The following is a 24,894-nucleotide window of genomic DNA, read 5'->3' as shown; positions in this document are numbered from 1 at the left end:
TCTCCGCATCTATCCTGATTTGTACATTGGATTGCGACACCGGCAGAAGCTAGGAGCTGAATTTCACTCTAGGATTTTCAGTTTACTGATCTGTAAAAATTGTTTGGGGTAAAATACTTTATATATTTCTCAAGTATCCCCCTAAGTATTTATTACAAGAATTCCGTATAATGACTCAATGTTTTGTAAATGAAATCTTTTGAAATAAAAATGTATATAAATATAATCATTCCCTTTTGTACTGTCAGTTTAACATCATGTGTTCAGATTCTACAGACACATGATTTGAATATGACAAATATATATAACTACTTTAAATATATAACTGAAGAATTATATTTATAAGATATTGAAATGTTAAATTCATATTATCCAAGTGTATTTATATCAGAACTACAAAAGAAGAAACTCTTATTACATCAAAAAGAACTGTGGCTTTTTCTCTTTTCTATAACGAAGTTACAAAATAGTCTCATTCAATAATTGTATGTGCCTCTTTTAAATAGCTATATCTATTAAAGCAGAAAAATATAAATTAAAATAGAAAGGAGAGACTCTTCGATTAAAAGAGTGAGAACCAAAGTTGAAGTATTGTAGCACTAAGTGAGAGTGACTTAAATCAACAAATGGTATCCTAATCCACAGGCCCAGATAAACGGAGTCATAGCAAGTGGAAATAATTAAAGTTGTTGATGTCAATTTAAAACCATTCTGGGCATTAAATTTGAAAAAGAGGTATTTTCAGAGTAGCTATGTGTTTGGTTTTTTTAAAGATTTTATTTTTTTCCTTTTTCTCCCCAAACCCCCCTGGTACATAGTTGTATATTCTTCGTTGTGGGTCCTTCTAGTTGTGGCACGTGGGACGCTGCCTCAGCGTGGTTTGATGAGCAGTGCCATGTCCGCGCCCAGGATTCGAACCAACGAAACACTGGGCTGCCTGCAGCGGAGCACGCGAACTTAACCACTCAACTACGGGGCCAGCCCAGAGAGTAGCTATGTGTTTTAAGAAAAAACAAATGACTGTATCTTTGGGATTTGTGAGTTTAATATTTATGCTGATGGAAAAAAAACAATAAATTTATGTCAACATGAAAGGAACTATGGGTTTGTATTGCTGAAAATAAAAAAGAAATGATATATAACCAGAGTTTTTAGTTTCATGCTTCACAACTCATTAATAAAGAAGGAAAACAAACTCATCTAGACCAAGAAACTATTACTTAAATGGTCAAGGCTCTAGGATCCAGAAGGTAGTGACCTATTTCACTTTAGGGAGAAAGACTAAGTGTTATGTAATGTGAAGGCAATTCTGACTTATCTCAACAACCTGCCTGTGACAGAGAATGAATGAATGAACATCATTTTTTCACATACTGCCCGGCTCACGTAAGAAACTATTCAAACCTTGAAAAAGTCATTCAAATTCTATAGTAAAATGTAAAAGAAGACAAATCAGATTTAGGAAATACATATACAGACTAATTTAGATCTTTTTTAAATGAGGTAAATGTAATTTAAGCACACTCGAATATTAAATATTGGAGAGAACAGTCCAGTAAGTCAAAGTGTAGTTCCTAGATAAAAGTAAATGAATTAGTATTTAGTAAAAACCAGCCAAGTAGTGAATAAGAATAGTATCCTGTGAAGTGAGTGCCTGGTCAGCCAGAAGAACCACGTGGATTATGGGCTGCCTTCTCAAATCCACATTGGTATGTCCAGTCTCTGTGGGGTCAGTTGGGATCCCCAGAGATGACTGACCATAGCAGGGAAGGAAGGACACTTTTTGATCATGTGACAGATATTTCCTCTGCAAACTCTTTAAATTTGGGAAGATTAACACCATATTCTAACCAACTTAAATAGAACTAAACAATGTAGGAACTATGAAGTAATTCTCTCTTTATCCTGTGAATTATTAAGGCACGTATACTAGAACACATTATCCAATTCAGACTTCCATAACCAAAGAAAGGGTTTTGGAAGACAGCCACAGAGATTATAAAAGGATTGAAAAACAATTCCTATCAGAAAGGCAGAGCATTCTAGGTTTTTCAAGATGAAATGAGCTTAAAGAAGAATCTGAAGTATTTAAATTTGCAATAAGGAAGATTGTGAGACTGTGAGTTGTTAGACATGAAGGTGGTTTGCTGAGACTGCAGAAACTCCAATCCAGAGAATCTTTAAAAATAGGAAGGATTCAGACCAGCTGCTCAGAAGGATTGACCATGGACTTTATTCAACAAAAACTCTCCAATATTCTACTAACCCAATGAATTTAATTGTCAGTGCCAACATAAACAGTACATTCCATTGAACACTTCTAATTCAGTAGCATATAGTTGGGAAGGGGGTTTGCAATGACCCACTTTATACAGTGCATAAAAGCATGTGAGTCAATACTTTGCCATAATTAGTAATCCTAGTGATATTGCTGGGTACTTGCACTTTGTGATTTTAGATTTCTCATGCAAAACACATATAGCACTTAATCAAAGGTTTTTATAATATATTTCAGTTTTGAATAATTTATGCTAATGAAGCATTAAACCATGATGGAAAGTAGCAAAAATAAATAAAAATCAGGCAACTTAAGTTTGCCCTCTTTATATCATACAGACAAAATCTTGGTTTTTACATTAAACTAGAAAGGTTGTTCTTAAGTTTAAACACTTAGTCGCTTATTAATAACCCAAAACTATTTTTGGTATATCATGACTTTTTTTCTCGAAATGCACTTGAACCCTTAAAATATTAGCATACAGTATGTACCAAAGAATGCATTAGTAATATATTGAAGTCAGATTCTGGAAAAAATCATTTTATAAAAAATGCTTGAATAAATCAAATAGTAAACTAAATTGAATAGTTTGCTACGTTAAATAGCAATCACTCAAATTGCATGTAAATACATTTGTATATAGTACAACAAGCCATCCAACTGGTATTTTCACAAAGAACTCTTTGGCTTTCCTTAAAGAACCTACACAGTTAAGCATTAGATTTGATCAAGTTTCGTCATCCAACACTTTTCCTTTTGCCAGGACCCTGATGCAAAATCTTTAAAGAGTTTCTTTTCTTATAAAGTAACAGCAGCATTAAGCTAATCCCGATGGATGACTACACAAAGCATGGTTATAAAGTGGCACTCAAACTTCCTACATTGCCCAAATCAGCAGATTCATAACTTGACATAGCACACACGAACTACCTTCAGAGCCCTGCAGTTAACTGCATTCGGTAAACATTTGCATCCGTAGCGCTGTAGATGCTAATGACTGTGTTGAAAATACACATGTAAACACACACCCCTCACTGTGTAACAGTCTGTCAATAAACTGTATAAACAGATCCAATATACCTATGGGTAAGGTAGATACCCACCACCCACTCACTGCACCAGGACAATCTCTCTTTTTGTTTATGCTGATTTTGAACGTGTGTGAGTGTGTGTGTGTGTGTGTGTGTGCAGGTTACCGGAGAAGGAGATCCGTTCTCGCAGAGCGGCCCTCTGAAGACTCCTTTAATGCCCCGGTAGTGCCCATTGCTGAGATGTCTCGAACTGATGACCAGGTAACAAGCCATGTGGGTCCAGACGGGAGGCGCAGAGTCTCAACTCCTCACCAGGCGACTAGCCCTGGAAATGCGGGCTGGTTTCTCAGCAGCAACAGTGACTGCCACCTCCCGAGAAGAAGCGGCCAGCAGTAAGCAGGGGACGCTGCGGCCGCGCGTCCCGCTCCTCGGCCCGCGCGGGGCTCCTGCTGCCGGCAGCGGCTGCTCTGACCGCGGCGGCAGCGGCAGCCACAAAGCACTTAAGGGACCCGGCGAGCCAGTCCACATGCTGCTCTGACGACGTGGCTGCTCAACCGCGGGCAGGCGATATATTTTTTTTAAGGAGAACTTCCTGGGTCCGCTGGGAATCAAGAACTCCCCTCCCCTTTTCTCCGCCCCCCCGCCTTCGCACGAAGTGCAGGCCCCGGGATGCTCAGGCGCGCGTCCCCATGGTCTGGCAGGGGCGTCTGAGGGCTGGCTGTGGGCTGCGGCTCCGGGATTCAGCAGCAGCAGCCGGTGCGGGGAGGGTGCTGGGGAGCCCTCGGAGCGCCAAATCCTGTCCCCGCTGCAGTGGCGGGAGAGGAGGCGGAGGAGGCGACGGCCCGGCTCGGGTGAGGCCAGGGAGTTGGAGACGCGGCGACTTGTGAGCAGGAGCTGTTAGCGCCGCCGCTCGGAGCCCTGGGCTCGGGGCCGCCCGGGAGAAGGGGGCGCGCCCGGCAGCCGGGCGAGGGGGCGACAGCTGTGGTGGCCGCGGCGGGAGGCTCTCGCGGCTGCAGGACGCTCCGCTGCACCTTGCTGCCATCAGCCGCCCTAGCACCGTGGTCCCTCTGCCCTGTCTCTGGGCCAACTTTGCACCGTGTTTGCGGGCGGGGGCCCGGGATGACTGGGGAGGCCCGCGGTGGAGGAGAGGAGCAGGAGGATAGCGTTTTCTTCGTTCTTTCGCGATCTGCATTTCTTCAGCGGCGTTGGCAGAAGCGGTAGCTTCCCAGCCGGCTGTAAGGATGAGCTGTGCAGCCCCAAATAGGGCAGAGATTAGATGCGCTATGGTAGGTAGGTAATGGATGGAGGGGGAAGTAAGTTTTAGATAGAAAATTTATATAAGGAATAGAAATGGAACATGCATGTGTGTATGTGTGCGCGCATCCAGAGTTTTAAAAATTCACTTTCAAGCGTTTCTGTATCCTTAGGCAAATATCTTTGGTCTGTATAGGACGTTTGTGTCTTCACAACTCCCCAAAATCACTCCTCAGACGCGGTTTTTAACCGACTTTGTATCATTTACTGTAAATAAAGCCACCAGGGAGTGAGCTGCACTGAGAATAAAAGACTCGTGCAGAAATGTGCTCTGAAAAGAGAAGGAAGCACTTCTAGAGTCAGGAGATAGGATGACCTCTACTTCGCTCCGTGGCTGATCTAAGGGGTTCTGCAATCCCTCCGCCTCGCCTCGCCCGTCTGCGCTGCGGAGAAGAGGAAGGGTCGCCTCCTTTCCCTCTTTTGCCTTAGCGCTGGAATTAATAGTTAGGTTAAGGCTAATGCTCCCAGTCCTCTCCCCAGCGTTCTGCGTTTCTGTGTCCCACAATGCCCCATTCACGTCCTGACTGACACTGAGGATCTCCCACAAATGACAGAAACAGGTAATTTAATTTTTCCTATTCAGGCAACTCAAAAGTCTTAAGCAAAAAGATATTCTAATTAATATAACTTTGTAACTACCCAATAAAGGCTTGACTTTTTGTTTACATTGTTACAATAGCTTATATCCTTAATATTTTATTAAGAAACACAAAGATGTATTTCCCATTTTCAAAGTTTTAGATAGTCTTTTTCAAGGATTTTTAAAGTGTTTATATTCAAGAAAGCATCTTAGTTCATAAGGTGAAAATGCCAGTTCCCTGCGACCTTCGAGTTGAGAATTACTGAAACTGAGATAGTGCAATGTAAATCTTGTAGGAATTGCTTAATTATTTGGTAACTATCTTCTTGGTAAAAACATTTGAAATAAAAAGTTATAGAGTAGTGACATTAGATAGAACACATCCACTTTTCCTTTCTATTGAGACGTGACGTGTTTAACAATGTTGTGTTCATTTAACTTAGAGCTGTAAAATGTTTAATGAAGCTGAGAGTAATATTACTCACGTATAGACATTAGATAGATTTTATACAAAGAAAACAAATGTATTTGCAAATAGTGAAATTTCAAAATCAGGTGAAAGCTTTGCCGAAAGTTGAATAAAATGGAATTTTAAAAGGACATAGTGTGTCTTAGTCCATAACTACTATTTCACTCTTCATAAATGAAAATTGCAAACAGCATTGAGGACTTAAGTGTAAGCATCCTAGAATGAACTAGAAAAATGAATGATGTCGTATGCTGTGAATAACAGTTCCAAGGATACTACGCCTTCTTCATTAAGCAGATATAATTCCTAATAATGCTTAATTATTTTTTAAGAATCAGGTAAACTTTTCTAAAATGAAAAGACTGACTTTAATCAAAAAGTATACAATTCAAATATACCATCCTATTGTATTATTGTTTTTATTCAGAGTATTTGCTGGCTACCCTAACATTCTTGTTCTTTTGACTATTACCCTATGTGAGTTTTCCCACAGGAAAAAAAAGTAATCCCTTTTTGAAGTAATGTTTCAAATACTATAATAATTTTTCTAAATTTTCTCTAGAAGTTGTTTTCTAAAAATTTCTCTAAAAACTATTTAATTTTTGAGGTCTTTCTTCTTTAGAAATGAGTGAGACCAATTCTGTTAATTTGCCGTATTTGAAATCTATTGTGGTTGTTCTTTGCTTTCTAATTTTTTGCCATTCATCTTAAATATTGAGGCAAAAATTGGTGCATTTGTTATTCTCAGCCAATCTTAAGAATAGTTTTTAAAATGAAGAAAGAACTCCCTTCTTTTCCTTGCCAGATTGTGATTGATAGCTATCAGTGTGATATCATCATATTCAACAGCTCCCCATCACTGCTGGCCTATATTTTAGATGTGGTCTGTCCAATCTAAATAACAGAAATATGTGTTTTTATTTGCAGAGTTCCTATAGATATAAACTTAGTTGTATTAACTCATCTCTTTACTAAAGGAGATATTTTCTTTCCAACCCCAGTAATTAAAAATTTTCAGAGAAAGTGAGAGGAAAATAAAACACTTTAAAATAAGCCTATATTAAATGAGTCTTAGATGCAGGTCAAATTCTCTTACAACAAACATTATGAAAAGCAAACGTGCAGTTTTACAAGGCCCATTTATTTAAAGCAATAGCTGAGCTGATGAGTTTTCATCCTAAAGAAGGGGATATGAATGGCAAAGGGCATGGATTTCAGCCTAAAACTAATTTGGCATTTCCAGACTTATGACTGTGCCGTAGATGACTGATACAGTGAGAAATCCTCTCTTCCATTACCTTTATCAACACACCCAAAACCGATCCCCTTATTGCCATATCCACTGCCCCACCTTAGTCCAAACCATCATCAACTCTTGCTCAGACCATTGCAATATCCTCCTAACTAATCTCCCTGCTTCTAATGTTTCCTCCATATACAATTTATCCTAGATATCCAACAGTCAGAATGATGTTTTGAAATCATAGATCATATCTTAATACATCTCTATTAAGCCATCTGATGATTTCATATCACATTCTGAATAAAACTCAAACTATACGCTGTTAAAAAAAAAAAATAAGCCCTTGCCCACCTTCTCCTACTGCACTCCCCTCCTCCTCTGCTCTTCACCATGTTCCTCAAGCACATTCAGTTTCTCCAATGGAGAGTCTCTGTTCCAGCTCTTCCTTCTACTAGAAATGCTCTTCTCTGAGCTTCGCAAGAGAAACCTCTTCTTGGTCACGTTTAAATGTTATCTGTTCAGAGAGGCCCTTCCTAACCACCCGAGCTAATGGAGCTATCTGGGATCTCTCTACTGCAGGAGACTTTTTTTTTTTTTTTGAAATTTGATTTGGCATCAGCTAAATGTTCTTGGTGCTTGATGAGGTTTCGGTTCTTTTTATTTTATGCTCTTTTTTTCTTTTGGTGAGGAAGATTGGCCCTGAGCTAACATCTGTTACCAATCTTACTCTTTTTTTTTTCTCCCCAAAGCCCCAGTACATAGTTGTAGATCCTAGTTGCAAGTCATTCTGGTTCTTCTATGTGGGATGCCACCACAGCTGGCTTGATGAGCCCTGTATAGGTCCGCACCCAGGATCCAAACTAGCGAACCCCGGGCCACTGAAGGGAGCACATGAACTTAACCATTTGGCCACGGGACTGGCCCCTTTTTTAAAGTAAATTAATAGACTTTATTTTTTATACAAGTTTGAGGTTTACAGAAAAATCAAACATAAAGTATAGAGAGTTCCCACATACAGCTCACCACCCCTCCCCAACACACAGTTTTCCCTAGTAATGTCTTGTTTTTGTGTGGCACATTTGTTACAGTTGATGAGTCAATATGGATACAATATTTTTAACTAAAGTCAGTATTTACATCAGGGTTCACTCTTTGTGGTGTATATTCTATGCGTTTTGACAAATGTATAATGACATGTATCCAGTGTCATACAGAATAGCTGCACTGCTCTAAAAATCACCTGTGCACCATTATTCATCCCTCCTTCTATCCCCTCAAATCCCTGGCAACCACTGACCTTTTCACTGTCTCCCTATTTTCACCTTTTCATGAATGTCATATAGTTGCAATCTACAGCTTTTCCAGATTGGCTTCTTTCATTTACAATATGTATTTTAAGTTTCTTCTATGTCTCTTAGTGGCTTGCTATCTCATTTCTTTTTATTGATGGAATAATGGAACATTTTAACAGTATTTTCATTATCAGTTGAATTATGCCCCTCTCCCCCCAAAAATCTTGAAGTCCTGACCCCCTTGAATCTGATCTTATGTGGAAATAGGGTCTTTGCAGGTGATCAAGTTAAGATGAGGTTATTAGGGTGGGCCCTAATCCAATATAACTGCATTCTTTAAAAAGGGGGAAATTTGGACACAGAGACAGAGGCACAAGGAGAATGCCATGTGAAGATTGGAGTTATGCCACCACAGGCCAAAGAAGGCAAAAGATTACCAGCACACCAGCAGCTAGGAAAGAGACATGGAACAGATTCTCCCTCACAGCCCTCAGAAGGAAGCAATCCTGCCGACACCTTGATTTCAGACTTCCAGCTTCCAGAACTGTGTGACAATTTTTCTGTTGTTGAAGCAACCTAATTTGTGGTACTTTGTTACAGTAGCTGTAGGAAACTAGTATACATTGTATAGATGTACCACAGTTTATCCATTCATCTATTGAAGGACATCCTGGTTGCTTCCAAGTTTTAGCAATTATCAATAAAACTGCTATATATATTTGTGAGGAGGTTTTTCTGTTGATATAAGGTTTCAATTCATTTGGATAAATACCAAGGAATGCAATTGCTGGATCTTATACTTAGTTTATAAGAAACTGCCAAACCGTCTTCCAGAGTGGCTGTACCATCTAGCACTCCTACCAACAATGGATGATAGTTTCTGTTGCACCATATCCTCACCAGCATTTGGTGCTGTCAGTGTTTTGATTTTAGCCATTCTAATAGGTGTGTAGCAGTATCACATTGTTGCTAATGACATGCAATGTTGAACATCTTTTCATATGCTTATTTGCCATCTGTATATCTTCTTTGATGAAGTGTCTGTTCACATAATTTGCCCATTTTTTAATTGTTACTTATTTTCTAATTAAGTTTTCAGCATTCTTTGTATATTTTGAATACCACTCCTTTATCAGATGCGCGTTTTGCAAATATTTTTTCCAAATATGTGGCTTGTCTTTTCATTTCTTAATAGTGTCTTTTGCAGAGCAGAAGTTTTTAATTGCAATTTAGCCTAATTTATCATTTTTTCTTTCATGAATTGTGCTTTCAGTGTTGTACCTAAAAAGTCAGTACCAAACCTAAAGTCACCAAGATTTTCGTCTATGTTATCTTCTAGGAGTTTTATGGTTTTACACTTTACATTTAGGTTCCATGCTCCATCTTTAGCTAATTTTTGTGAAAGGTGTAAGGTCTGTGTCTACATTCATTTTTTTTGCATATTGATGTCCAGTTGTTCCATCACCATTTGTTGAAAAGACTATCCTCTTTCCATTGAGTTACCTTTACTCCTTTGTCAAAGATCAGTTGACTGTATCTGTGTGGGTCAATTTCTGAGCTCTGTAGTCTGTTTCATTGACCTATTTGTCTATTCTTTCACCAATACTACACTGTTTTGAGGACTATAAGAACCTATTTTTTACCACTGTAAACCATCATATATTTTAAAATTTTTCTTATGTATTTCTGTGTTGACTCATTCTTGAATGACAAATATGAAAGCAGAGACTTTCTCCATTTTGTTCACTTCTTTGGTCCTAACACCGAAAGCAATACCTTGCTAATGCAGAAGTTCTTAATTGCTATTTGGGAAGTGAGTGAATAAGTGCTTCCTATTTTAACCTACTAATAACAGAGATTATTTCTGTCTGATTATATGTGTTTGTGTGTACATACAGTTATTATGAGAAATTCTGAAATTTGGGCTGCAATATTTTAGTTTTTTTAGGTCTACCTCCTAAGAAACAGTTCGTCAAATTCCACAAATTCTTCTACTTCAATTAAAATAATTCCATTATTATAAACGCTATTTGAATTCCTAGCATCTCATCCAAAATTTGGTGCTTTATATTCTGATTGTTGAAAAACTATTGTAAAATCTCTATACTCAATGGCGCTAAAGTCTTTATTATTTGGTGGGTAGAGATTTAGCACTCTTAAGTACATGACACCCAAAAGTAACATTTGTTATCCCAATCGTAGACTATCCAGTCCCATTACACACTTCCACCTCTCCTCAAGGGAGGGTCTCCAAGGCACAGAAGGTTCAGAAAGACTTCAGGTGACAGAATCATAAAGGAAGGGAAGCAGGAGTCCCTGCTGTTTACATAGCATTTTGGCATTCTCATTTCACTGTTTCCAAAGCTATGGTGCCAGTTTGACAAAACTGTAGAGAGAAGAGAGCCTGGCTCCCAGCAAATGCCAAGAAATGTGGTCACCATCATGTTCCCAACTTTACTTTTCTGATCTCCAGGTGCCAAACTTTCAAAATACAACCTTATTGTGTATTCTCTTCAAATTTAAAATGAATCTCAGTATACTTGAAATATAAAATCTGTTCGCACCACTTTTGAGGTTATATAAGGCATATAGGTTCTTAAGACCAGCAGATAGAAATTTACTTTTTTTCTTCCTCTCAATCCCACTCTACATATTGAAAAAAAGAAACAATATCCTAACTCACTATCAGCAAGAATTGAGGGACAGAGGGAAAGAGGAAATGTTTGTGGAGCGGCATACACATGCCAGTTACTTTACATTCATTCTGCCATTTCATCTCTGCAACAATCGCTTTAAGATAACTAATATAACTGAAGCTCAGAGAATTCAGAGACTATATCTAAGGCCACAGAGCTGAGCGATAGAGCCAGAATTACTGCATGTCTGACTCAAAGCCTAGACTCTTTACAGCACGCTGTCCTTTATCCTGTATCATTCACCCTCCTTCAATGATCAAGGAAGGGTAAGCCACAGGAGCTAAAACTTTCAACAAGCTTAAAATCCTCTAAAGGAAAAACAGCAAATATGCATGTTTTTACTAAATTAGAGACATTAGAACCAAATGTAATGTGTGATTCTGGATTGGATGCTACATTTTTTTAAATCTGTAAAGGACATTAGGGAATAATTAGAGAAATTTGAATTGGAATAATGTTAGATAATATAGTTGTATCAGGTTAAAATATCTTGGGTGGTACCGAGCTCACACAGGAGAATGGTTTTTAGGAGATACAAGCTGAATTATTTCAGGGTGAAATGTCAAAATGACTGTAAAATTTTCAAATGATTCAGAAGAAAACTGTTTGTGTGTGTGTGAATATATAGAGAGACAAAGCAAATGGTGTAAAATGTTAATAATCACTGAATCCAAGTGAAGTATATAAGGGTGCTTTTGTATTTTGTTTTACGAGGGTATATAATGCACTTTGCAGTTGCAACAGCAGTCACATTTTCTAAAAAAAAAGAAAACTGCAAGAGTTTAGTCTGAAATCAAAAGTCATGTGACCAGTAAGATAATCATGACAGTTTCACCCTTAATAATTTCTCTTTTTGAACTTTAAGGATAAGAAAGTATAGAAGAAAGAATAACATATATTTTTGCAGAGGAGTAAAGTTTTTGGATTAAAAGTAATTGATAATTTTAATACAAGGGAGTCTTGGTTACAGCACTTGGTTACAGGCAGGATAGCTACATAATTCACAGGGCCCAGTGCAAGATAAAAAGGAGAGCCCTCTTGTTCAAACATTAAGAATTTCAGGGAAGCAATACCAGAACGTTAAACCAAATGTGGGTTCTTTCACAGTGGGGACCCTGTGTGACCACACAGGTCACATGCCCATAAAGCCTGCCCTTATTTCAAGTAAGAAAATGCTGAATATGTCACAGTTTTCTTCCTATAATTATAAAAAAATCCATAATCACTCAACCAGAATAAAGATTGTACTAACCACTATACCTGTGTCAGAAACCATAGTTGAAATAAACAAGCTCTACAATGCATTCATTCCATGCATGTTCCATAATTTTATTAATATTATTTTGCATTAATAGTATTTATTATATTTTTTATTCCAAATATGAACTCATATATTAATCATTCATGTCACATGACCCAAGGATCTTATATCTTAAATTAGACGGAAGACATGTAAAAACAGTTATGCCATCAGCCGCATGAAAAGTCCTATGTGAGTTGTAAAATGGATCTGGTCTTCTCAGAGGTGTCCATGCTTTCAAAGGGAAGGAAACTGAGAATGTAATCTAGCAATGTAACAATAATAACATACCGGGAAACATTAGTTTTTACTATAGTTATTTTCACATTTTCAATTATTTATAGATGAATTGGTTAGTAATGTTTGCATTTGTGCTGTCAAATTGTGCTGAACTAGTTATTTGCTTCATGCCTTATGCAGTCTCTAGAAAGTGGAACTGTGAGCTTTTGTCGTAGAAAACTCATGCTCAGGGTAAACGAATCACACTAACAAGCACAGGCTAATAGGTTTATCTCATTACCATTTCACATAGGTGTTTTATGTCACAAAATTTCAACGAATTGGGGGGAAGGATGTTGAAATGCTTATCCTATAAAATGTTCTTTTATTAGAATAATTTTTCATCTCCCTCTACCTGTAAGACTATTTCTTTAGCTATCATTAATCACGCTTCATGCAAATCTACTGAACAGGCACACTACCGCCACAAAACGGTCTTAATGAAAATTCAAATCTTTATTTTTTTCATAAAATACGTTCATTATGAATTAGATCATATTGGTTATAAGGCATAATATCTAATTAACTTCCATATAGAAACATAATTCCATTTCTCAAAAAAAACCTTCATTTCCTGACTTCTTGCAATATCAAGCTTATCGTTTCAAACCCCGAGCTTCGTGAGACATAGTATCTAGTCTTCTTGAAGGTTCCTAGACTCCCATATTAAAGGAAATGCAGAATGTAAGACCCATACAGTTATCAGGGACCATGGCCACACATCTGGTGACACGTGAAGTGAGGCAAAATCCCTGCCACAGAGACTGTATGTGTATTTGAATTTTTTTAAAAATGGAGAGCCCTTCATATAGTATTATTTTAATTTTATTTCTGGCAGCAAGTAATCACATGTTTCTTAGTTCTCATTAAAAAATGCCTATTTTTCAAAAAACAAAACAAAAATGAGCTCATGGATATAGAGAACAGATTGGGGATTGCCTGAGGGGGAGAGCGGGTGGTAGGCAAAATAGGTGAAGGAAGTTAAAAGGTACAAATTTCCAGTTATAAAATGAATGGGGATGTAATGTACAGCATAGTGACTATGGTTAATAATACTGTATTGTACATTTGAAAGTAGCTAGGAGAGTGGATCTTGAAAGTTCTCATCACAAGAAAAAAAATTTTGTAACTGTATGGTGATAGATGTTAACTGGACTTATTGTGGTGATGATCATTTTTCAATATACACAAATATTGAATCATTACATTGTAAACCTGAAACTAATATAATGTTATGTCAATTATACCTCAATAAAAAAATACTTTTTTCTTTTGATGAGGAAGATTGGCCCTGAGCTAACATCTGTTGCCAATCTTCCTCTTTTTCCTTAAGGAAGATTATTGCTGAGCTAACATCTGTGCCATTCTTCCTCTATTTTGTATGTGGGACCCTACCACAACATGGCTTGATTAATGGTGTGTAGGTCTGCACCCAGGATCTGAACCATGAACCTCTGGCCACCAAAGCGTAGCATGCAAACTTAACTACTACACCACCAGGCCAACCCAAAAAATACTTGTTTTTAAGCAAAATACCCCTTAAATATTTTATGATTCTTTTATAATGGGAATAGTGATTTACTGACTAATTTTTTTGTTTTTGTTTTTTGTTTTTTTGGTGAGGAAGATTGGCCCTGAACTAACATCCATTGCCAGTCTTTCTCTTTTTGATGAGGAAGATTAGCCCTAAACTAACACCTGTGCTCATCTTCCTCTATTTTTTGTATGTGTTATGCCACCACAGCATGGCTGGATTAGCAGTGTGCAGGTCCATTCCCAGGATCCTCATCTGTGAATCCAAGACCCCTGAAGCAGAGTGCACGAACTTAACCACCATGCCACTCGGCCAACCCCTGACTAATATTTTTTAAAAGATATTTTTACATAAGTTGCTCTGAGGAGTCGGTACAATCCCCATTAAAGTAGTTCGCAATTGTTTTCCTGTGATTTCTAACAAAACTTTTTTAAAAATCAAAAATAATGAGAGATTATCAAAAATATTTTTAGTAGAATAACTATGAGGCAGGGTTGCCAACTCAGTCAGATATCAAGCTATGTTTTAAAACATTGATAATTAAACAGTGTGCTGCTAAAACAAAGGTAGTATGAAGAGAAATAGAGCATAGTGAAAATGTATGAAAAACTTTATAACAGAATTTTTATTTGACATAGGTAACCTATGGAAGTGACAGAGGAGGGAATGTTAATAAATAAATGACAATAATTAATTAGCAATTTGTGGAAAAAATAATATAAGATACACAGCTCACACACCCTATATCAATATAAGTTCCTCACGGACTGTTGAATTAAGTAAAAACAAATCATAGAAAATTTAATTCAATACAGATCACTAGAAGGATGATCCATCTGCAATACATACAGTTACCCAAATTAAGACCCTAACATGTGAGTGGACAAAGATAATAAATAATTTACATTAAAGGAATTTAAACTCATTTAGAAACTCATACGAACATCAATGTTGACACAGAAGAAATGCAATTAAATTAACCCTGAGGTAACATTTTATTTTCTTGATATTGAAAAAAGTTAATGTTAGGGGGCCGGCCCCATGTCCAAGTGGTTAAGTTCACGTGCTCCACTTCAGTGGCCCAGGGTTTTGCTGGTTCGGATCCTGAGCATGGACATGGCACTGCTCATCGGCCATGCTGAGGTGGAGTCCCACATAGCACCACCAGACTCACTCACAACTAGAAATGTACAACTATGTATTGGGGGGCTTGGGGGAGAAGAGGAAGAAAAAGAAAGAAGATTGGCAACAGATGTTAGCTCAGATGCCAATATTAAAAAAAAAAAATTAACGTTAATATCCAAACACAATGATAATGACTTCGGGGTCAAATTGGCTTACTCTGATGAGACTGTCTTTACATACTCCTTATAGAAGACAAATTAAAATCCATATGAAGAATCGTAGATTTATTCCTACCGTTTCTCTAATTCCCACCTTTCTTGGAAATTCATATAGGGAAATGATTTAACTTTGGAAATCTATATGTAGAAAACAGTTCATCACAGCAACATAAAAATAAATAATTAGAATATATAAGGTTTAACAATGAAAGAATGCTAAAATTAATAATTTTGTATCAGTTTCAGCCTTAACAACCTTAACAGTCTTAAGACTTTGTAGAAAAATTGGCAACATGATTATAACGGTCACGAGGAAGAATAAATGTAGGAGAATCTCTAGAAAGTCTTGGCAGGACTTTTCTAGTAAATATTAAAATTGCTTGTAAAGATTTGAGTATACTGCTGATTAAAAAGCATCAGGGATATCCTCACTACTATGATTTTGAGAAATGTAGTATAGTAATATGTACCAAAACTTCTAAAACCAAGTGTATTACTTAGCATAGAACAGTAATTTTTAAAAGACCCTAAAATATATAACAGCTCAAAAACAATAGAAGTTTATTTTTCAGTTGACTAACCCCTGATAGATGTTCCCAATCTAGTCAAAGGGTAGCTCCCTCCACCTGGCAGCTAAGGGGCCCAGGCTTCTGTCCTTCAGACCTCTCCCTCTGCCGCCTCCAGGCAGCCCAGGGGAAGGAGGACCTGAAGGAAGTAGATTGGCTTTTTAATAACCTTGGCCCAGAGATGGCACAAAAGAGTCACACTCTTCTATTCCTTTGGCCAGAACTGAGTCACACGGCCGCACCCAATTGCAAGTGAGGCTGGGAAATGAGATTCCTGGTGCCCAGGAAGTAGAGAAGAACAGAGATTTTGCTAGATGACTAGCAGTCTCTGCCACAACATACACGTTCTATGATCCAGCAAATTCATCTTTAAGAATACTAGAGAAATGATTATACACATTTATAAAGATTATGACAAAAGTATGTTCAACAGTGTTCATGTTAGTAGTGAAAATAATCTCCAGTGATAATTTATAGAATATCAAAACAATGATGTACTATATATACATATATATTGTACAGAGAATAATGATACTATTATAAAACAATTTAAAATAAAAAGGATAGTACAATATTAACTGGAAAAATGAAAAAAATCAAGTATAAAACAATATGGTATGATTCAAGTTTTGTTATAAACAAAACCACAAATAAATGTAGATGTAGTTACAGGTATAGATTTAGACATACATATGCACATAACCTCATGAGAAAATAAGGATGTCTATGTCCGCAAATTGGTTACTTTTTTTGTGGTACAATTTTGCATGATTAATTTTTTCTTCCTTTGTATTTTCTACAATGACTAAGCATTTCTTAAATAATTAAAATTAAAAATAGTAAATAAAAATAAGTTAAAATATTGAAAAGGATTATTATATGTTAAGATTAATCATGGCATATAGTCGTAAGTACATTATGATTACAAATATGTATTTTTACATATACATGTATGCATACAAACACATACAAAAACATAGATTATAAACGCATTTGTTTAAATATATACAAATTTTTATTTAAGTATTTGGTATTATAAATAATTTTCCTGTATTTTACAATGTTACATTATCTTAACCATTTTTAATTGGTTAGGGTCTTTTAATGAGAAAAAAAACATCATTTTAAATCAAAACGCACTTTGCTCTAAAATCCCTAGAAGGACTACATAATTATCCTGAGGGACAGAATTACTTTTCTTCTTTAAGTTAAATTGGGAAAATACTTTCATTATCTATCTGTCAGCAAAGGTGAGAAAACCCAAGTCTGCTTAGATAGACTGTGTAATGGGTTGAATGATGGCCCCCCTAAAAGATATGCCGATGCCCTAATTCCCGAAACCTGTAAACGTTACCTTATTTGGAAAAAGCATCTTTGCAGATGTAACTAAGTGAAGGATCTTGAGATGAGACCATCCTGGATTACCCAAGTGGGCCCTAAATCCAATAAGTGTCCTTGTAAGAGATAGACGAAGAGAAGACTCAGAAGACCAGATGAAGAAGGAGGCAGGGATTCGAGTGACACAGCCACAAACCAAGGAATATCAAGGAATGCCTGGAAGCAGCAGAAGCTGAGAAGAGGCAAGGAAAAGAATCTCCCCTAGAGCCTCATGGGGAGCATGGCCTTGCTGACATCTTGATTTCAGACTTCCGGCCTTGAGAACTGTGAGAGAATAAATTTCTGTTGTTTTAAACCACACAGTTTGTGGTAAATTGTTAGAGCAGCCATGAGAAACTAACACAGAGTGGTTACACAAAATGAAACAAATCACTCCATGTAATAAAGTAGCAAGAATGTAGAATATTTTCCTGGTCACAGGAGAACATGCTTGGGGGTCCCTGAATGGGGAGAAGAGGAAGATATGGGAAACAATGTCTAGGGAGAAAATAATCTGGCAAATTCAAACAGAACTGAGGTGGGTATGACCAAGAAGCTGTCAAACTAAAAACTTACTTTTACTTTGATATTTTCACTGTGCTGTGCTGTTCTGAGCTTAATCTCTAACCTTTATCCCCCATTCTTCGGTAACAGTTTTACTTAAAAGAATGATGCTTTAGGGATCGAATGAGCAGGGTTTGCATTCCATGCCTATGGAGAAACAGGAAGGGGAAGAGAAAGCAGTGCAGGGAAGGTGAGAAACAGAAAAGGCCTCCAGAGTTGGTCAGCAGCACGGGACTAGTACTGAGTAGTGAGCAGGAGAAACAAACGCCTGCACTCTTCTGGGATTTGGAGGAGGCAGGAGACTTCTTACACAGTACACGGGATGGAGCTCCAGTGAGTGCATTTGGATAGCAAAGGAAAAATGGCCACAGAGTCTGGAGGCTGAAGGTTACCGAATAGCCACACACAGACAAAAAGAGGTTTGGATTACAGAAGGATAGGTCAATTTTTGCCAGAGTTAAATTCCAAGTTTCTTTTAAAATCCGCGACCTACAGCCACATCTCTGACCTTCTTTTTCTCTCTCTTCCTCCTCCATTTCTTCCATGTCATGATATGGATTTTCCTTACTATGACATGTGGTAGGAATAGTCAAGTTACATAGAGTCAACACCAACAACGTGCTACCCCCACCCCTCCCAGGGTTGTGACCGTGAACAAACTTCAAAGCACAGAGATCATGAGAACTCAAAGTGAGGAAAAATAAGGAATTAAGGTGGCAGTCTTTAAAACATCAAAGACACAGGAGGCAGGGTGAAAAAGAAAAGAGGTACAGGCAGAAGAGAGCAGTAAAGTAATAGTAGCTTGTAGAAATGGGATGACAAGATAGGATGATATAGGAATAAAACAGCAATGGAAGTGTCATAAAAATCAAATAAGAATGAGGTAATGAAAAGCTGTGAGATGGGAAAAGAGTTCAGCAGGGAAAAAAAGAAGAAGTGGAGAAGGAAGAAAGAAAGTTTTGAATACAGAACACCATATCATCATAATAAGGCAGTTTATATTAAACATGAATATTGTTAGAGCCTACGTAAAATCATTTCAACTTTCTGGCTTTTACTGAGAAGTGTAGTCAATTTAAATAAAACTTTCCAAAGACCATAAAATTTTGGACTCAGTCAGGATTCATTACAACCCAGGAGAACTTAGGTACTTTGGAATTGCATTAATTCCCTTATGACATTTGGCTTTTGCCACAGAACCGGTTGTTTGCTAAATGACTCCATGACCTACAAGAGCTCATTTATTTCTCAAAGTGAATATTCACTTTTAGGGAGCATCTTTCATATTAGGAGGCTCCAGTTCATGTTTTATGGAGAAAGACTGAGGATGAAACAGCACTTGACTGCTTCTATTTTGAGTAAATTATTAACCTTTTCTAGTCTCAACATTAATTTTGTTATTTACAAGAATTAATATAAACTCTGAAAGACAAACTACTCCATCTTATGAAATTTTTAAACTGTGACTTTGGAAAACTTATAGTCATCCATTTTAGTTTTATAGGAAAGAAGTTCTTTTCAAAAAGATGAGATGTGAAGGTGATGAATATGTAATAATGTTTTCATACACTTGCCAATTTAATGTGTTTGCATAAATATTTAATACATCAATCTTTTCAAGAAGAACATGTTCCACATTTCAATGCATCTTTTCTGTTTCATTCAATTGACCTATTTCTAAAGTCCCCAGAGAAGATCTTATTATTTGGTGGACATTTCGAAGACAGTGATCAAATCTCCTTCTTTTGTGTGTATAAAAAATGCAATTTTTATTTAGACTTTATGCAAAAATCATCATTATATATATTTGTGATTTATGAGAGTAAAATCTACCTTAGTTGATATGTATTATAAAAAGTATGAAAAATATAATTTGAATCAAATTTAAATCTAATATTTAGAATGAAGCAAATGTGTTGAGTTTATTTTAAATTTCCATCTGAGGTAGGAAGGTTTTTTGGTAAATGCTGACACCACAATTTTGTCCAGTTTGAGTCTGTGTATAAAACACATGAACTTTTTTCATGAAATTTAATTTAGCTTCATTCAAATTATTATCTTTTTCATGTTCTGTTCAACTAAACACAATTCCTCATTAAACTGATCATTCTAAATCTCATGCAAATTTAGTTAGTTTTCCAATATGCCCTCTCAAGTCATATATATGCCTGATTAAGGCACAGAGATCTTAACGACACCTTGTATCTGTTAGTTTATTTCTTTACATGTTCTCTTTGGGATTATATTTTACATGTATGTGCTTGCTGCTTTATAAGACCAGCCACTTTATCCCCCAATGTTGCTATTCTTGTTTCATTTTTCTCCACACATCTTCTACTAGGGTATATGATTTTGAAACAACCCTCAAAATATTTGTAGAACAAAACTATAGACCAGATATCAAATACTGAGAATCTGTCCAGGTCTTCTTAAGCTCAAGAGGCAGCCGTGTGTCAGCTTTCAACTTTCCTGCAAGTCCTGAAGGTTAGCAGGGCATAGCTGATCCTCCCAGGACTCTGCACAGGCAGGTGGGCACTGCTTTCCCCCCTTGGAAATCACAGGTCTGCAAGGGCTGAGCCCCTCGGAGAGTAGCAGAGTATTCTTGTTGTCTCCTTCAACAAAGAAACAATTGGGAGGTGGAGAGTTCATAAGCACTCAGGCTGCCATTTTCCTCAGAATCCCTGAGCAAAATGTTTAGTTTACTAGCCGTAAAATTCAAAGACGAGAGCAGGGGAGGGGGAGGGGACAGGAGAGAGAATATGAACAAGAATATCTAATTTGAATGTAGAACATAAGCTCCTCTGGGGACAGAGATTTTGTCTTGTTCAATGTTCCTCTGTGGTTCGAAAACAGCCTCTTGCATGTTAAGTGTGCAGTAGTTAATGGTAAAATAAACTAATCAGAGGAAGACAATAATTTTAAAAGGAAAAAAATTTTAAAAAGAAAAAAATTTTAAAAGGAAAAAAACCAGTTTTGTCATGTGCCGTTTATAAGACTGAGTAGTGAAATGAATCTCCAATGGGTAAAATAGAGCAGGACTCAACAGGCCTAACTCCAGGGCGGGTTTGGTAAAACGCTAGGGACTTGGTCTTCTCTGAGAATATGCTACCAAATAACAACAATCTCCTTTTCCTTATATTCTGGGAGCTGTGGTTTCCTATCACTCTTTTCAACAAACACTTCCATGTGAGATCAGAAGAAAACACTATTCATTTAATTAAAGTCTATAAAATGCCTATTACTGGCAGACTTTCTATTAAAAATGTGTAAGACACCTTTGGATCATTGAGGCCGGGGCGGTGGGGGGTGGGGGGGTTGCGGTTCCTGAAAAATAACGGACTTTCAAGTGAGAGCCCAATCTAAGCATGTGTTATAAATGTGGCCTTGTGTAAACCACTTAGACCTCTGTCACAGGACAATTCCATAATTTAAATTGTCATGTATTTTTGAATAAACACAGTAGTTCTGTTTCTGCATCTGAATGAGCACTATATTGCAGGCCCAGGTAAGATATATTCACCAAAACTATGTAAGCAATCTGGTCCCATGCAATTTACATAAATTTATGGAAAGGAGCAGAAATAAAGTATTTGTTATTTTATTTTTATATTTTATATTACTTTCTAGAGTCAGGAGACGTGGAAACTCCAAGCATTCAAACATGGCTCTACATACAAGGACAATTTATTAAATGGAAAGTCTCAATTATTTAGCTGAAAAGCTGACAACTTTCCTATAGATTGTCCATAAATAACACAAAAATGATAAAATATGTAAACTAGGAATTAATACACAACACTCATTAAATATGATAGAAATTGGTAGTGACCAAATAGCCATCAACATACAATTCAACAATTGAGTAAAGTAATTCAACCCAATAGGAAATAACTGTTCTTGAATATAACTAAAATATTCCATTATTTATAGTAGAAGTCCATAAAATTTTTCCATAAATGGTCAGATAGTTAACATTTTAGGCTTCTTGGGTCTTATAATTTCTGCTGCAACTACTCAGCTTTGTTGTTGCAGGGTGAAAGCAATCATAGACATGCATAAAAGAATGAATGCATCTGTGTTCCAATGAAACTTTATTTACAAAGGCAAGCAACAGCCCAGATTTGGTCCATAGATCATTGTTTGCCAAGTCCCATATTATGGCATATAAGACTCTTCAAAATATAGCGAAAACTACAGTAAGTTTCTACATTTGAAACATGTGGCCACTCCCGAATTTACTACTTGTTCATATTCTCACTCCCTCCCTTCCTCCCTCTTCTCCCCCTCTTTTATTCTCAACTCCTCTCTCCTTCTGCAGTAGCCAGCCAAGGGCAGGGGTCAAGATGTGCAATAGGAGTAAAGCAGAGGGGAGGAGTATTTTTTGACTGATGTTGTTTAAACTGCCAGCTCCTGGTAACAATAAAGGGCAGGCTGTCTCTTAGCCAATTTTATTCTTGCACTGAAATTCTCTATCATCTTTATTGCCCGTATTGCCCACACTCAAGGCAAACTGCTACCACTGCACCCAGGCTCATGGGTTTCCACTGCTCTTCTATATCTTAAATGGAAAATACAACTGCATAGCTTGGCTATTTTTCTGAATTAAATATTCCTTAACTGTTGTCTAGAGGTTATAGGATTCATCATAACATTTAATAAATCCTATATTGATATGTATTTAAGCTATTTCCAATGTTCTCTAGCACAAATAATGCTTCACTGAATATGCTTGAACACTCATCTTTGCACACTTGTGGGAATGTTTTGTTTGGATAAATTCTTAGAAATTGAATTGATGACACATTTAAAATTTTAACATATATTGCCACATTGCTCTTCAAACTCTTGTGTCAATTTAAACTCTATCCAAGAATAAATGATAACATCTTTTCTCCATACTCTCTCCAATAGAGAATAAGATGAATATTTTTAATTTTTACAAATTTGTTAACTCAAATGTGATATCTAATTTTATTTCAAATTGTATTTATTTGCATAAATTGTCAACCATTTTTAATTTTTTCCTCTCTGAAAATTCTCCTGACTATATAATGGTGTGTAATTTGGGTTTAGGTGAAGGGTATGTCACAAAGGCAGTCTCACAAACATATAAGTAAAATTTAATATATTCAAGTAGAGTCTATTAAAATTATGCAGCTTGTTAAGTTTGATCAGTCTTGTTAAGACTGATTATTTAGCCTCTTTAGTTGAATGCGTTTGGATATTTCTGTCTTGTTACACTTAAAAACTCTCACTGGCTCATCAATAAATTATTTGTATTTTTGTCAATAAGAAATAATGCCAATAGTTTCTTTGGTGTCTTGTGCCAATAGTTTTATTCTAATTTGAGTATGATATTTTCCAAAGACATATGTCTTCTCCAGGAAACCATATTCCTCTTCTTTTACTTAGGAATGAGAGTAGGGTGGTTTATCTATGATCACCCATAATATGTAATAATAAAATTAAAAATTTCTAATCTAACATCCTAAGTACATCATTTAGCCTCTGTTTGGTATGAGATGACAAACTTAGACAAATGCATGACAATCTTGAAACCATTTTAGACATTTGATTTTTATGGGGGAAGCCTTGAGGTGTTTTTTAAGTTTTAAAGTACTGTCTAAACAAGATATGTGCACTCAGCCTTCCTACTTTGTGGCAGTGGTATATCCCTCACCCTGTCTTTTCTCTCTGTGACCCTCCTCCTTAGCTTCTAGCCACTGCTGAGCCCTTTCCACTCAAAGTGGGCAGCTTTAACTTTCTTTTTATTTCCTTCCAGTTCCTGTTAAAGGAATAGGGGACTACTATTGCCCTAATTACTATGCCTAAAAAGATAATATTTTATACTATAAAAAAAATGTTCTCTATCCATATCATACCAACCCAGGCAAAATTCTTATGTCAAATACTATGCTTGGCCTTCTCCCTGTTAGAATGAGTGAACTGTCAGTGCTGTTACCTTAATTCAAGGGTTCCACTTATTCACTGGATGCCACCCACTACTGTCTACTCAAAGAATTAACTCCTGTGGCTGTTCTTTTCTTTCTCTTTTGTATCACTATATGCAATGTCGGCAGGCCTTAGTGCCCTGTCCTTGTACTCTTCTCATCTTGATCTACATCCACTAACACAGGACTTCAAATACTCTCAATCTCCTGCAACTTGCTCATTTTCATCTCAAAGCCAACCTCACTCCTGAACTCTAAATTAGTATATTCAAATTGCTTACTTAACATCTCCAGCTACATAACTAAGAGGCATCTTTAATTTAACATATTCAAAACTGAGTTCCTGATCTTCCCTATATCTTTTCTTCTCATGATTCCACATCTCAGTAAATGGCAATTCCATTTTTTCCAGTTGCTCAGATCAAAATAGTCAAGGCATAATTGAGTTCTCTCTTTTCCTTGTAACTATATACAACCAACCCAAATACTCTCAACTTTCTCCTCCAAATATATTCATTATCTAGTAATTCTGGATAATCTAATTCTAATTATATCCTTGACTATCACTCTGTCGTTCACTTCAACTACATGCACTCTCTCCTTCCACCTTTGTCTCCATTCAGTGTCTTCACAGAGTAGCCACAGCCATCCTTTTAAAACAAAAGTCAGATCACGTCATGCCTCTACTTAGAAGCATCCTATGGGGGCCAGCCTGATAGAGTAGTGGTTAAGTTCACGTGCTCCACTGCAGCAGCCTGGGGCTCACAGTTTCAGATCCCAGATGTAGACCTACACACTGCTTATTAAGCCATGCTGAGGCGGCATCCCACACAAAATAGAGGAAGTTTGGCAGAGATGTTAGCTAGTTCAGTGACAATCTTCCTCAAGCAAAAGGAGAAAGATTGTCAACAGATGTTAACTCAGAGAAATCTTCTTTCAAAAGAGAAAAAACAATCTTCTTTACCAAAAGAGAAAAAACACCTCCCATGGCTTTCCAACTTCCTCAGAGTGAAAACCAAAGTCCTTGCCAGGGTTTACAAGATCCTACATGATCTAGCCCAACAAGATCTCTCTGAT

General features: G+C 36.9%; 1 protein-coding gene across 1 annotated transcript in view; it reads right to left on the bottom strand.

Moving 5' to 3' along the window:
• The window catches only part of ZNF804B (zinc finger protein 804B), a 480,736-nt gene extending 471,810 nt beyond the window's left edge, over positions 1-8,926 (bottom strand). The window contains exon 1 of the mRNA XM_070617422.1: positions 3,475-8,926. Within this exon, the coding sequence (XP_070473523.1) occupies positions 3,475-3,582 (108 nt within the window). The 5' untranslated portion in view covers positions 3,583-8,926. The remainder of the gene's footprint in view (positions 1-3,474) is intronic.
• Positions 8,927-24,894: the final 15,968 nt, after the last annotated feature.

The sequence above is a fragment of the Equus przewalskii genome, chromosome 4 (genome assembly GCF_037783145.1).
Source record: "Equus przewalskii isolate Varuska chromosome 4, EquPr2, whole genome shotgun sequence".
Taxonomy (NCBI): domain Eukaryota; kingdom Metazoa; phylum Chordata; class Mammalia; order Perissodactyla; family Equidae; genus Equus; species Equus przewalskii.
The sequence above is the reverse complement of the archived record's forward strand: the minus strand, read 5'-3'. Positions and strand labels throughout refer to the sequence as shown.